Source organism: Sphaerodactylus townsendi, linkage group LG06 (genome assembly GCF_021028975.2).
Source record: "Sphaerodactylus townsendi isolate TG3544 linkage group LG06, MPM_Stown_v2.3, whole genome shotgun sequence".
Lineage (NCBI taxonomy): Eukaryota > Metazoa > Chordata > Lepidosauria > Squamata > Sphaerodactylidae > Sphaerodactylus > Sphaerodactylus townsendi.
The window spans coordinates 129,715,186-129,730,340 of record NC_059430.1 but is presented as its reverse complement, the minus strand read 5'-3'; the positions used below and the strand labels follow the sequence as shown (position 1 = coordinate 129,730,340).

The window sequence follows — 15,155 nt, the reverse complement described above, 5'->3', positions numbered from 1 at the left end:
TATGGGGTAGGTGAGGGTGGAGATGTATTGACACCACATTGTTAGACTTGTCGAGTTTTGTGGCATATAGCCTGCAGCAATTGCTAAATTATGTTGTTGGTGCAGGGAGGCAAACCTTTTACTTTTCTCTTTTCTCTTCCCAATTTCAGAAAAACCAAGAGAAGACTGCGCTGCAGTCGGTAAGAGCAGTTCCACCCCCTTTTTTTTTTTTTTGCTTTCTGGATGACTCATGGTGCCATTCCTTTGTGGAGTTAATCCAGTGTAAATCCATTGATTTCAATATATTGAGACTGCAGTAACTCGCGAGATCCTCAACCCTTTTGAGCCTGTGAGCACCTTTGGAATTTTACAATGGAACGGTGAATGCCACCCCAAAATGCCACTGGCTCCCAGTTGAGTTCCGAATCATCTTCAAGGTGTGGGTATTGACCTTTAAGGCCTTACGTGGCCTGGGACCCTCATGTCTTTACTTGGGACCATTACCCCATATGTGGTTCCTGGCCCTCAATGATCGGCTGGCCTCCCACTTTCGGGCCAGGGCCTTTTCAACAACAGCCCCTGCCTGGTGGAACCTCTTCACTCCAGCTGTCCAGGCCCTGCGGATCTTGAGTGAATTTGGGGCCTGTAAGACTGAAGTTGATTCCACCGGGCTTTTGGAGTGTCCAGCAGCTTGTCCGAGGTGCCTTCTATTCTATTCCTCGATTTAGTCCCCTATCATCTAGGGGACCCACTTTTGTTCTGTTCCCCTCCTTGGGAGGGGTTTAGTGAGACATTGCTGGCGCCATTTTTTATTAGAATTCACCGCTGTGTTTTAAGTTCTTAAATTTAAATTTTAATCTAATGGGTTTTTTTTTGTATATATTGTATGTAAAATCTGTGTTGTGCACCGCCCAGAGCCCTTTGGGGGTTGGGCGGTATAAAAATCTCATCCATCCATCCACGCCTCTGAAGATTTCAGATACGTATATCTATATACATGAGTTTATATCATTGTTCATATTTTTTTATATTTCATTAGTTATAAATACAATCATTTCTTGTCGACTACATCCAACAGGTCAGTTCAACTTATTTTTAACAATTATAACAAATAAATTCAGGGTCATCTGTATTAATTCAGGTAAGTATTTAGTTCATACTCTCCCATCAGTTTAACATCCTTAAGGTAAGTATTCAATCAATGCAAAAACATGTATATACATACATATATTCAGTCCATCTTGGTTCATCAACATTTTATATGAATCCACTCAGGTAAGTATTCTGTACGTATTCAATGATAAGTCCAAAATTGTGCACAGGCATAAGTCCAAATTCTTTTAAACACAAGGAGGAAAACGCATTGCCAAGCTCTAATCCAGCGTTTTCGATGGCTAAACCCCGGATTCATATAAAATGCTGATGATCCCTCAGGTACTGAATATATGCATCTATGCGTATTCAATGACGGCTTAAGTCCAAGAAACGCTGATGAGCATAAGTCAATGTGCTTCCTCCTTGTGTTTAAAAGCACAAGGAGGAAGCATGTGCGCTAATCCGGCGTTATCATTGAATAATGCATAGAATACTCTAATTCCGTCAGTGGATTCATATAAAATGTTGATGAACCAAGATGGACTGAATATATGTATGTATATACATGTTTTTGCATTGATTGAATACTTACCTTAAGGATGTTAAACTGATGGGAGAGTATGAACTAAATACTTACCTGAATTAATACAGATGACCCTGAATTTATTTGTTATAATTGTTAAAAATAAGTTGAACTTACCTGTTGGATGTAGTCGACAAGAAATGATTGTATTTATAACTAATGAAATATAAAAAATATGAACAATGATATAAACTCATGTATATAGATATACGTATCTGAAATATTAGTTATAGCCAGAGTGCAACAGTAGTGGTAGTTCTATTATTATTAATATTTACTGTTGCACCCCCTTTTCTTATGTTAGATGCCTCTGAAGATGCCAGCCATAGATGCAGACAAAACATTAGCAGCAAAAACTATGTTGACAATACAATTAAAAAGCCATTTTCTTTGCAAAAATTTCTTATCTATGTTTCCATTAAGTTCACACTTGCTGGGAGCCCCTATAGATTCCTCCAGACCACATCAGCCAGACTTTGCCCATAAAAAAGTCACATGGTTTGTCCCATTCCATGAACCCCACCCCCTCCCGAGTGGCCAAGGCCCCTGGAGTTTTGTCCTCAGTTAAACTTGGCTATGAGATCTGTTCTTTTATCCACATGTGCTTGGATCTGACTGCTTCCTCCTTTTCCCGTCCAGCTCCCTGCTTACCAGACTTTGCGAGAGCGAGGGAGAGAACTCCGCCTCCAGCTCAACGTCTTGCGCCATGAGGAGACAGTGTTGGATGAAAAGTACTACCTGAGTGCCCTCAAGATGCCCAACAGGACCCACCCTGATGCGGTAAAGGATGTGGCACAGAGAAACAGTGTAGATCTGGGGTTCAGGTGGGCCAGTCTAGGTGAAAGGTTCTAGAACAGGGGTCAGGTGTTCATGGACTACAATTCCCATCAGCCCCTGCCAGCATGGTCTGGCAGGGACTGATGGGAATTGTAATCCATGAACATCTGGAGGGCCATAGTTTGGAGACCCCTGCTCTGCGACTAGGATTGATTGATTGATTGATTGATTGATTGATTGATTGATTGATTGATTGATTGATTGATCGAATTATTTATTTATTTATTTATTTATTTATTTACCGCCCTCCCCCGAAGGGCTCAGGGTGCTGAACATGAATATACAAATAGAGCACAAAATAAAATCAATAAATCTCAAATAATTAAATAAATCATAATAAAATGGCTCTATATTCTTTGAATCATTAAAACCCCATTAAAAGCAGCATATTAGTATCAAATACAATAAATAATACAACAGGAGGCGACCTACTAACTAATCCCCTAAAAGAGGGGAGGGCAGGATCCACAGATGTTAGCGGGGGTGGGGGGGCATCAGCGGCCAGCCTCCCCAAAGGCCCGGCGGAACAGCTCAGTCTTGCAGGCCCTGCGGAACTCATTGAGATCCCGCAGGGCCCGCACAGCTGGAGGGAGAGCGTTCCACCAGGCGGGGCCCAGAGCTGTAAAGGCTCTGGCCCGGGTAGAGGCTAGCCCAGGGGTCGGGAACCCGCGGCTCGCGAGCCGCAAACGGCTCCTGACTACTTGCAGTGCGGCTCCCGGCGTGGCTGCCCCTTCCTGGGGCCTCATGTTGGCTCACGAGGCTTGTCTCTGCATTGTTTAGATCTCTACTCGGCTCCTCCCCTCCTCTCCTCTGTGCTGGAAGAGCGTTTTGCCTCCCCTCCTCTCCTCTCCTCTGTGCCGGAAGAGCGTTTCTTGTGCGCGCCGGAAGAACGGCTGGAACCTTTAAGTGCTGCGCTTTACTGCACCGCTTCGCCCGCCTCGTGCCCTCCCGCCCACCTTGAGCCGCCCGACCCCCACACTCCGCCATGACCATTCCACGTGCAGTCCGGCTCGCCTGAGGTGCCCAAGTCGCCTTCGGGCAGCTGCGAGGGGGGCGGGGTGCTGCTCTGCTTTCTCACCCCGGTGTCCGGGGGTGGGCGAGTCACCCCGCCCCGGACTTAGCCGGGCGGGTCAGTGCTGGGGTCCGGAGCCCAGTTATGGCCCCGTCGCCGCAGCGTGCAGCAGCTGGGAAGAGGGAGGGGCCGCAACCAGAGCTGGGAGGGTAGCGCTAAGAGCGCGGCAAGGAGCTGCAGCTGGATGGCCCGGCAAGGCTTATTGAGTGGCTGGGAGGAGAACAGCTGAGAGAGAGCTGCCAGAACAGGAACGCCCCAGAAGGCAGTGGGGAGGCTTTTAAAGAGAGGTGCAGATGGAGCGTGCTCGGGCCGGATGGAGGGAAAGAGTGGGTGGCAGTTTGGGAGTGCCGGAGAAGGACAGGACAGTAGAGAGTAGAGCTGGAGAAGCGGAGGAGACGGGGTGAGAGGAGAGGGAGAGAAGCAGAGGACAGAGAACGGAGGAAGAGAGAAGCAGAGAAAAGAGAATGGAGCAAGAGAGAGAGAAGGGGAGGAGACGGGGGGGAGAAGAGTCTCTGTGGGAAAGAGCGACCCCCTCCCCACAAGCCTCCCTAGCCAGGGACTCTAGGACTCGGAGGCCCAGGAGGAGAAAGGGAAAGCCATAATGACTATATAAGCATGCATCCTTTAAAAGCAACCCCCACCCACAAAAAAAACCCCTCCCAAAACGGAACAGAATTAGGCGGCCAATGCTCCTTTTCCCCATCTCCATTATTATATTCATATTTATAAAATATATTTATTTTGCATGCACTCCGAGTGCTCAAAACCATAGGGGAGGTAAATGGGTGTGTGTGTGGCTTTCTGTGTGTGTGCAGCCCGTGCATGATGTGAAAGCCACTGCTTTCATAAGCAACACACTATAATTGGTAAAAAAAAAAACAATGTATACAGTGTTATCTTCATTTTAAATGTCAAAAAGTATTTGCGGCTCCATGTGTTTTCTTTTCCGTGGAAAACGGGTCCAAATGGCTCTTTGAGTGTTAAAGGTTCCCTACCCCTGGGCTAGCCGCATCATGGAGGGGCCAGGGATCACCAGCAAATTGGCCTCTGCAGAGCGCAGAGGCCGGTTCGGGACACATGGGATGGCACTCTAGTGCCCTCTGGTGCCCCTCTAGTTGGGTCAGCCTTCCCTAGATATCAGTGCTCCAAACAGGATGGCACTCTAGTGCCCTCTGGTGCCCCTCTAGTTGGGTCAGCCTTCCCTAGATATCAGTGCTCCAAACAGGATGGCACTCTAGTGCCCTCTGGTGCCCCTCTAGTTGGGTCAGCCTTCCCTAGATATCAGTGCTCCAAACAGGATGGCACTCTAGTGCCCTCTGGTGCCCCTCTAGTTGGGTCAGCCTTCCCTAGATATCAGTGCTCCAAACAGGATGGCACTCTAGTGCCCTCTGGTGCCTCTCTAGTTGGGTCAGCCTTCCCTAGATATCAGTGCTCCAAACAGGATGGCACTCTAGTGCCCTCTGCGCCTGCCTCTCTAGTTGGAGTCCAGCCTTCCCTAGTATATCCAAAAGTGCTCCAAACAGGATGGCACTCTAGTGCCCTCTGGTGCCCCTCTGGATGGGTCAGCCTTCCCTAGGTGAAAGTGCGCCAAACACGATGGCACTCTAGTGCCCTCTGAGGTGCCCCCCTCTGGTTGGAGTCAGCCTTCCCTAGATATCAGTGCTCCAAACAGGATGGCACTCCTGAGTGCCCTCTGGTGCCCCCCTCTGGATTTGGGTCAGCCTTCCCTAGGATATCCAGTGCTCAAGCAGGATGGCACTCTAGTGCCCTCTGGTGCCCCTCTGGTTGGGTCAGCCTTCCCTAGATATCAGTGCTCCAAACAGGATGGCACTCTAGTGCCCTCTGGTGCCCCTCTGGTTGGGTCAGCCTTCCCTAGATATCAGTGCTCCAAACAGGATGGCACTCTAGTGCCCTCTGGTGCCTCTCTAGTTGGGTCAGCCTTCCCTAGATATCAGTGCTCCAAACAGGATGGCACTCTAGTGCCCTCTGGTGCCCCTCTAGTTGGGTCAGCCTTCCCTAGATATCAGTGCTCCAAACAGGATGGCACTCTAGTGCCCTCTGGTGCCCCTCTAGTTGGGTCAGCCTTCCCTAGATATCAGTGCTCCAAACAGGATGGCACTCTAGTGCCCTCTGGTGCCCCTCTGGTTGGGTCAGCCTTCCCTAGATATCAGTGCTCCAAACAGGATGGCACTCTAGTGCCCTCTGGTGCCCCTCTGGTTGGGTCAGCCTTCCCTAGATATCAGTGCTCCAAACAGGATGGCACTCTAGTGCCCTCTGGTGCCTCTCTAGTTGGGTCAGCCTTCCCTAGATATCGTGCTCCAAAACAGGATGCAGCACTCTAGTGCCCCTCTGGTGCCCCTCTAGTTGGGTCAGCCTTCCCTAGATATCAGTGCTCCAAACAGGATGGCACTCTAGTGCCCTCTGGTGCCCCTCTAGTTGGGTCAGCCTTCCCTAGATATCAGTGCTCCAAACAGGATGGCACTCTAGTGCCCTCTGGTGCCCCTCTGGTTGGGTCAGCCTTCCCTAGATCATCCAGTGCTCCAAACAAGGATGGCGCACTCTAGTGCCTCTGGTGCCCCCTCTGGTTGGAGTCAGCCTTCCCTAGATATCCAGTGCTCCCAAACAGGATGGCACTCTATGGTGCCCTCTGGTGCCCCCTCTCTTGGTTGGGTCAGCCTTCCCTATGAATATCCAGTGTCTCCAAACAGGATGGCACTCTAGTGCCCCTCTGGTGCCCCCCTCTGGTTGGAGTCAGCCTTCCCTAGGATATCAGTGCTCCAAACAGGATGGCACTCTAGTGCCCTCTGGTGCCCCTCTAGTTGGGTCAGCCTTCCCTAGATATCAGTGCTCCAAACAGGATGGCACTCTAGTGCCCTCTGGTGCCCCTCTAGTTGGGTCAGCCTTCCCTAGATATCAGTGCTCCAAACAGGATGGCACTCTAGTGCCCTCTGGTGCCCCTCTAGTTGGGTCAGCCTTCCCTAGATATCAGTGCTCCAAACAGGATGGCACTCTAGTGCCCTCTGGTGCCTCTCTAGTTGGGTCAGCCTTCCCTAGATATCAGTGCTCCAAACAGGTGAGGAGAGAGGGGTGGGCTCTTGGAGAAGGCATCTTCTTCCCCCGTTCAGTGCTTCCTAGGGTGGATACGTGGAGCCGGGTCCTCACCTGCACGCATTCCCCCTTTTCAACCACCAAAAGGAACGATATCTCCCCCGTGAACATATGAAACTGCCTTTCACTAAATCGGACTCTTGGTCCATCCAAGCTAGTATTGCCTGTTCAGACTGGCAGTGACTCTACAGCAGACCTGGACATTATACGGCCCGCAGGCCACATCCGGCCCGCCGGATGACCCTGACTGGCCCCCCTGCCTTGCTGGGGAGCGAGGCGCCTTTGAAAGCCCCGCAAAAGCTGGTTGCCTTGGCTGCCGGCTTCTGCGGGGCTTTCAAAAGCACCAGTTGATGAAAAAAGTAGGTCAAGTGACTTAAGTCTCCCCACTTGCTTGATTGTCACAGTGGACAACTATGCAGGTAGGTTAAGCCTGTGATTCTTGGTGCCAAATAGTGTTGTATGCAGAACTGTTGCCACTGATTCCAAGTTGATCTGTGCACCTGTCTGTCACTTACCAGCCCCTATTATGCAGAACTGAGTTCAGCCTTTTGGCCCGGCCCTCCACAATATGTTCTGTTTCTTATGCGGCCCCATGGAAAAAATAATTGCCCACCCCTGCTCTACAGGTCTGAGGACAAGGTCTCTCACATCACCGACGACCTGATCCTTTAACTGGAGATGCTGGTAATTGAACTTGGGGCCTTGTGCATCCCAAACAGAACCTCTATGACTGAGCCGTGCTTCTCCCTTGCCGATGTGGCTGTCCTGGGTACGTAACACTGTGCAAGACCTAACTGGCATCTCCTAAAGTGCTGAGGTTTTCTAGCAACGCAACCTGTGTGTCACAGCTGGAAGCAAGGAAGAGTTTAGCCCGACGTGGGCTGCACAGCTCAGGTTTTGCCAGGATAGGGGGCTGAAAAGTCGGCCAGAGCAGAGGCCTGAGGTATCTGAAGAGCATCAGGACACGGAGGATGAAAAGTCTGCATGTTCTTGGTTGTTTCTGCACCTGAATCTTTGGCCTTTCCTTCCACAGCCAATTGGAGATGAGAGCCAAGCCCGGGTGGTAGAGGTTGTTGGCGAGAAACCAGGTGAGAAGCTGGAAAGAAGATTCTTTGGCCATGCCCATGTGGCATGGGTTCTGTGGAAACAGTATCTTATATGCTGTTCAATTGTCCTTTTTATGAGATAGATAGCAAGAAGCACATAATCCCCTTCCTGCATGGAAGTGAAGGCATTACAGATAAACAGAAGGTTACCGTATAAGTCGAATTTTTCAGCACATTTTTAATGCTGAAAAAGCTCCCCTCGACTTATATGCGGGTCATTAAAATTTTTGTGTGTTTTTACTTTGCCGGCCAGCAGGGGGCGCAGTTTTTATGATAACGACACCAAAATTTCAGGGTACCCTCAGAAGACACTCGTGATGATACCAGCCAAGTTTGGTAAAGTTTGGTTCAGGGGGTCCAAAGTTATGGACTCCCAAAGGGAGTGCCCCATTCCCCATTGTTTTCAATGGGAGCTATTAGTAGATGGGGCTACCCTTTTGAGGGTCCATAACTTTGGACCCTCTGAACCAAACTTCACCAAACCTGGCTGGTCTCATCAGGAGAGTCTCTTTATGATACCAGCCAGGTTTGGTGAAGTTTGGGTCAGGGGATCCCCAAAGGGGTGCCCCATCCCCCATTGTTTACAATGGAAGCTAATAGTAGATTTTCCATTTAGAAAATTTAGAAATAGTAGATTTTCCATTTCTGATAATATCCCTCTTAAAATCTCTCTTAAAATCTCTCTTAATATCCCTCTTAAAATCTCTCTTAAAATCCCTCTTAAAATCTAAGTTGGGTTACATTTTGGGTTACATTTTGGGTTACATAAAATCTAAGTTGGGTTACATAAAATCTAAGTTGGGTTACATTTGGACATAGATGATGAGGAATCCAGTTTTGAAGGATTTTCACTCTTGTGTTTTAGCTTGGTTGCTGATTGAGCTTAGGTTTTTGTACTTTTAAAATTATTGTTGATACCATATTGTTCTTGTTGACCCTCTTTTCCACTTACAGAGCTAGTTTACTGTTTTTCTTTGAAATAAATATTCAGAAACATTTAACCTACTGATGCCTCAATTAATATAATTTTATTGTATCTATTTTTATTTTTGAAATTTACCAGTAGCTGCTGCATTTCCCACCCTCGACTTATACGCGAGTCAATAAGTTTTCCCAGCTTTTTGTGGTAAAATTAGGTGCCTCGACTTATATGCGGGTCGACTTATACGCGAGTATATACGGTATATATCTTTTAAACAGCCACAACTACGAGCTGTTGGAAGCGGTGGCTAAATTTTTAAATGGTGTTATTTTAACTCGTCAGAAGTTGTAAAGGCGGTTATTATCTTGCAATGTTAACGTTAAACTATTTATATGCCATTAAAGGTATTCGAAATCAAATCAATTCTTTGGCCCCCATTGGGGTGGGGGTGGGCACTGCCTGCTCCTTTCCTGGCAGGATTTTCTCTGCTTTTGAGGTGTCGAATTCAGTTTTAGTTCCGGTCTTAAACAGCTTCTCGCCTGTCGCCTTCTTGTTTCGAAAACAGCTTTTGACTTCAAGGTGAAAGGACACTTGGAAATAGGAGAAGGTCTGGATATCATAAGGCAAAGGTTAGTGTGACAGGCTGGCAATTTCCTTATGGGGGTTCCCAATCCCTCTCAGGGTGGGAGAAGAAGAGTTTGGATTCATATCCCGCCTTTCCGTTCTGCAAGGAGTCTCAAGGTGACTTACAAGCTCCTTTTCCTTTCCTTTCCCCACGTTGTGAAGCAGGGGGGCTGAGAGAGTTCTGAGAGAACTGCGACTAACCCAAGGTCACCCAGCAGGCTTCATGTGCAGGAGTGGGGAAACAAGTCCAGTTCACCAGATAAGAGTCCGCCGTTCACTTACAGGAGGAGTGGGGAATCAAACCCAGTTCCCCAGATTAGAGTCCCCCACTCTTAACCACGGCACCACGCTGGCTCCGCAGGAAACCATTTCTGGAACCGGGCGAGGAGCTCCCCCTGCTGGAAGAGAACTTAGCCAAGATGGGGAAAAAGGAAGGGCATGCTGTTTCATGGACACTTAACACACACACAAAATAATATCTCTCTTCATGAATCCTTCACTGTTTTATGAATCTTCAGTTGCCCCCAAGAGTTTCTCCCCTTGGAATATGCCTGGTGCAGATAATGGGAATTGTCTCAGCATGGAAGAAAGCAGAGGGCTCTGGGCAGAGGTGGGATCCAGCAGGTTCTCACAGGTTCCCGAGAGTAGGTTACTAATTATTTGTGTGTGCCGAGAGGGGGTTACTCATTGGTGATTTTGCCACATGATCTTTGGCTTAGTTACGCCCCTCCTCTCAGCAGTAGCGCGCAGAACTTGAAGCAGTCTAGCAGGAGGTGCACCGGCGTGCGTGGCAGCCTGCACCTGTGTGCATTCGTTTCCCGCCCAAGGACCGGCGCAGCGGCTGGGTTCTTGCCACAGCCCCGCCCAGGAATGCCCCGCCCCCGGAATGCCCGCCCCCGCCTCCATCGTGCCCCGCCCAGCCCCATTGGTGCTACGCCACAGTTTGAATCCCACCACCATGGGAACCTGTTACTAAAATTTTTGGATCCCACCACTGGCTCTGGGGATTGGTGACCAAGTCTCCAGACCTAATTTAAAGAAAACGTCAGCTGCTGCAGGAGGGGAGAGGATTTGCACTGGAGCAAGAGGGCACTTAAAACTTCCTTTGGCCTGATAACAGCAAGTGCTCAAAGCATTTCACTTCCATTGTCTTGTTGTCATCCATCAAACAGCCCTGAAAGGTAGACCAGTATTTTCCCCGGGTTGCCTAAACCCACGCAGGATGTTTGTGATGGGCTATGATTAGAACTAGAGGCTTTCTGAAGCGTGGCTGATTCTCAGACCGTTGGGAAACACCAACTCCCATCGGGAATTTCTCTGGTATTTCTTGTTAACACACCCAGGGGGGCTACACTGCCTCTTAGAATGACAGGAAACAAAATGGTCCTGATCTTTGATGAGAAAGAAGCAGTCAGATTCCACCATTCTTATTCTCCGTTTCGCATTGTGAATTCCTCTGTCCCTCCTGGGTGGGCAGAATCTCAATACCAGCCGCAGTTAGCTTCAAACCAGTCGAATCCACCATGTGGCAGCCACGCATGCCGAAGAATCTTCATTTTTATTTTTCATTTCACATTTCTTTTACATCCCGCCCTCCCCCGAAGGGCTCAGGGCGGCACCGAAGCAACAGCAATGAATAAGAACAATATAAAGTAGCCTAAACAGCACCAACAACATAATAATACATCACAGCGATAGAGAATAAACAAATAAACAATAAACAAATTAGATATCAATAAAGTAGATATAATAGTAAAATGCAAATCAAATTTAAATATAACAAGGGCGATTTAACACATCAGACCTAGCAGTATCGATAGCAATAACAGCAGCACTAAAATCAATAAACCCCTTGCAATAATCACAGTTCTAAATCAGTTCATTTACAGTACAGCTAAATTTCTCTACACTGAGACTATAACTACTGTAAAAATACTATAACTGCTAAAAAATAAACTTAACAGCAGAGGTGGGATCCCGCAGGTTCTCACAGGTTCCCGAGAGTAGGTTACTAATTATTTGTGTGTGCCGAGAGGGGGTTACTAATGGGTGATTTTTCCACGTGATTTTTGCCTTAGTTACGCCCCTCCTCTCAGCAGTAGCGCGCAGAACTTGAAGCAGTCTAGCAGGAGGTGCACCGGCGTGCGTGTGGGCAGCCTCGCGCTTCGCGGCATCTTCGGCTTTCCCCGCCTAAGGGATTCTAACGACGCGATGCTGCTGCATCCGTCAAGCCACAGCCCCGCTCCAGGGAATGCCTCCCGCCTCGAATGCCCGCCCCCGCCTCCATCGTGCCCCGCCCAGCCCCATTGGTGCTACGCCACAGTTTGAATCCCACCACTATGGGAACCTGTTACTAAAATTTTTGGATCCCACCACTGCTTAACAGTACTACCTAATTTACTCCAAGGAGAAACTAACTACACTTTGCTAATTTTTAATGTCTCTTCTTTCTTATTGAAGTTGTCCTGGTGTTTGTGAATTTCAATGGCCTCCCTTTGCAGTCTGACATAGTAAGCTTCTGAATTGTCCAGAATTTCAGTGTTCTCAAATAAAATATTATGTCCAGTTTTGTTTAACACATGTTCTGCAACTGCAGATTTTTCAGGGTGGTTAAGCCAACCAGGACAACTTCAATAAGAAGAGACTCTGAAAATTAGCAAAGCTTGGCTCCCAGTACTTAAAAAATGGACTGATAACCCCACCCGCAATACAATGCACTCAACCACACCTTTGCATAGCAAGTTCCACCCAAACACTTACTGATTGGTTCCCCACCCTGGGACATGGACAATATATCCCACTAAACTTTCCCTTCTCACTTAGACACAGTGTGAAACAGACTTTTCTCTGTAACACACCTCTGAAGATGCCAGCCACAGATGCAGGCGAAACGTTAGGAACAAAATCCACCAGACCACGGCCACGCAGCCTGGAAAACCCACCAGAACCAGTTGAATCCGGCCGTGAAAGCCTTCGACAATACATAGTCCCCCTGATAGGTCACCAGCCAAGTCTCTGAGAGACACCTCCAGACCCCTGCAGGCCGTCAAGCAATCTGTAGGTGGCCATTAGCTGATTGGGAACGCCTTTGATTCCTGGAGCAATAACGAGCCTAAATAAATATTTGATGGGCGGCTTTTGATTTCCAAACCCACCCACCCACTCACCCTGGGGCGTTTTCCAGCATCAGGCTGCTTTCTCCTCCATTCCACAAAGCCCCGCCCAGACCTTAGGCAAAGCAGGTGGCCCGGCCCCCTGTGGAAGGAAGCAGCTGTTTCCCAACGTGGCACTAGCTCACGTGTGTCTTGGAGCTGCCAAGCGAGGAACTACAGGTTCAGGTATCCCGGAAGACATCGTTCCAGCTGGGGCAGTCCGGTTCTGGCTGGCTGCGCCCAAGCTGGTTTGGGCAAGGCCAGGGTGGTACCGTGTTTCCCCGAATATAAGACAGTGTCTTATATTAATTTTTGCTCCCAAAGATGCGCTATGTCTTATTTTCAGGGGATGACTTCTTTTTCTGTGTTCTGTTCGTCGGGCACGCTTCCAAACAAAAACTTTGCTATGTCTGGCATACATTGAAAATGCTGGGGGGAAGAATTAGGACTAATAAAAGGAAACACTTCTTCACGCAACGTGTGATTGGTGTTTGGAATATGCTGCCACAGGAGGTGGTGATGGCCATGAACCTGGATAGCTTTAAAGGGGGCTTGGACAGATTGATGGAGGAGAAGTCGATCTATGGCTACCAATCTTGATCCTCTTTGATCTGAGATTGCAAAGGCCTTAACAGTCCAGGTGCTCGGGAGCAACAGCCGCAGAAGGCTTTCACCTCCTGCATGTGAGGTCCCAAAGGCACCTGGTGGGCCACTGCGAGTAGCAAAGAGCTGAACTAGATGGACTCTGGTCTGATCCAGCAGGCTTGTTCTTATGTTCTTATGTCTTATTTTCGGGGATGCCTTATATTTTGCACTTCAGCAAAACCTCTACTATGTCTTATTTTCAGGGGATGTCTTATATTCGGGGAAACAGGGTAGCTTTGCCAGCCTTAGAACCAGGAAGTGCTGGCATCCATCACCAGTTTCCTCCAGAGAGGGTGAGGATGCCGAGGCAGCCTGGAGGCCAAGCCGTGTGAGCCCGGCGGAGAACCTGGGAATCTTCCGGAGCTGCTTGTTAATTTCTCATTGTGAAGTGAGCCTTGGAAATCTATGGGCTCCCCCTTCCTCATGTGTCTCCTCATGGCGACCTTCAGTTTAACACGTCCAAATCGCAACTCTTTGTCCCTTGTGCCCAAAGCAGGAGTCCCAAGTACAGGAAAATAAGAGCCACCCTGCTGAATCAGATCAGTGGTCCAGCTAGTCCGGCATCCTGCTTCCAACAGTGGCCATTTAGTGCCACAAGCAAGGCCTGCAAGCCAAAAGCTGCAGCCACTCTGCTCCATAAATGTGTCCAGGCCCCTGTTCGATCCACTTAAGCCACATCTTGTAGCAGTGAATTCCACAGGACAACTGCCCAGTTGGTGAGGTTGGACTTCCTATTGTCTGTCTCAGGACTGGTTTAAATCTTGGGCCCCTTCCGCACAGGCGAAATAATGTGTTTTCAAACCACTTTCACAGCTTCTCGGAGCTCTCTCAGCCCCACCCACCTCACAGGGTATTTGTTGTGAGGGGGGAAGGGCAAGGAGATTGTAAGCCCCTTTAAGTCTCCTGCACGATAGAAAGGAGGGATATAAATCCAAACTCTTCTTCTTCTTCTATTCTAATCTGGAGGAACCGGGTTTGATTCCCAGCTCTGCCACCTGATCTGTGGAGGCTTATCTGGGGAATTCAGATTAGCCTGGGCACTCCCACACACGCCAGCTGGGTGACCTTGGGCTAGTCACAGCTTCTCGGAGCTCTCTCAGCCCCACCCACCTCACAGGGTGTTTGTTGTGAGGAGGGAAGGGCAAGGAGATTGTCAGCCCCTTTGAGTCTCCTACAGGTGAGAAGGGGGGATATAAATCCAAACTCCTCCTCCTCCTCCTCCTCCTCTTCTTCTTCTTCTCCTTCTCCTCGTTCTCCTCCTTCCTCCTCCTCCTCCTCCTCCTCCTCCTCCTCCTTCTTCTTCTTCTTTTCCCAGGCGCTTGTCCCACGTCTCGGGCCAGCGGTCCTACTACCTGCGCGGTGCGGGGGCCCTCCTCCAGCAGGCCTTGATCCAGTTCACCCTCAACAAGCTCGTGAAAAAGGTACCAGAAACACGAAAGTGTCTCTTGGGGCATAGAGAGAGCGGGGAGGAGTGGTTACAACCTGCTCGCCTGGGCGTTGGGGTCCTCTTTCTCCGGCTCGATTGAGAGAGCTGCCGAGGGCGGTGGGGTTAATTAAGCAGCAAGGGATTTCCAAATTGACTTCCTGGTTGGGGAAGAGGAAGCACGGATGGAGTGAATTCCTCGGTTATGTGTGTGTGTGTGGGGGGGGGGATAAGATTCAGCGTCTTGATGGTTAGGAATGAGCAGCATTTCTGGCTCTACAAAGTGCGTGTGTAACCTCTTTCTGTGGGTTCTGTGGGGCAATACTTGGAAGGAGTTGCAAAGAACTAAATTTAAACAAAATAGTTTACTTCTCTTAACAAATAACACTTTTAAAACATTTAACATTTACACTTTACAGTCCTGTTAAGTTTGCATTTTCAAGTCCTTATATTTGCAGTCTACTGATATTGCCAAGTCCAATTCTTCTTGGCTGGTGGTTGGTTTTGAAGACTTCAGAGGCTTGGTGAACGGGATTCAAGATGATGGAAGGTTCCCAGAAAACTCTCACCATTTACATACACAAAAACCCTGAAACAAGGTGTTAAGGG

At 48.7% G+C, this 15,155-nt stretch overlaps 1 protein-coding gene across 1 annotated transcript in view; it reads left to right on the top strand.

The window, feature by feature from the left end:
- Positions 1-15,155, top strand: part of SARS2 (seryl-tRNA synthetase 2, mitochondrial) — a 60,408-nt gene that overhangs the window by 10,332 nt on the left and 34,921 nt on the right. Inside the window, exons 4-8 of the mRNA XM_048501739.1 lie at positions 150-179; positions 2,297-2,437; positions 7,708-7,762; positions 9,268-9,331; positions 14,439-14,544. Coding sequence (XP_048357696.1) covers positions 150-179; positions 2,297-2,437; positions 7,708-7,762; positions 9,268-9,331; positions 14,439-14,544 — 396 coding nt within the window. The remainder of the gene's footprint in view (positions 1-149; positions 180-2,296; positions 2,438-7,707; positions 7,763-9,267; positions 9,332-14,438; positions 14,545-15,155) is intronic.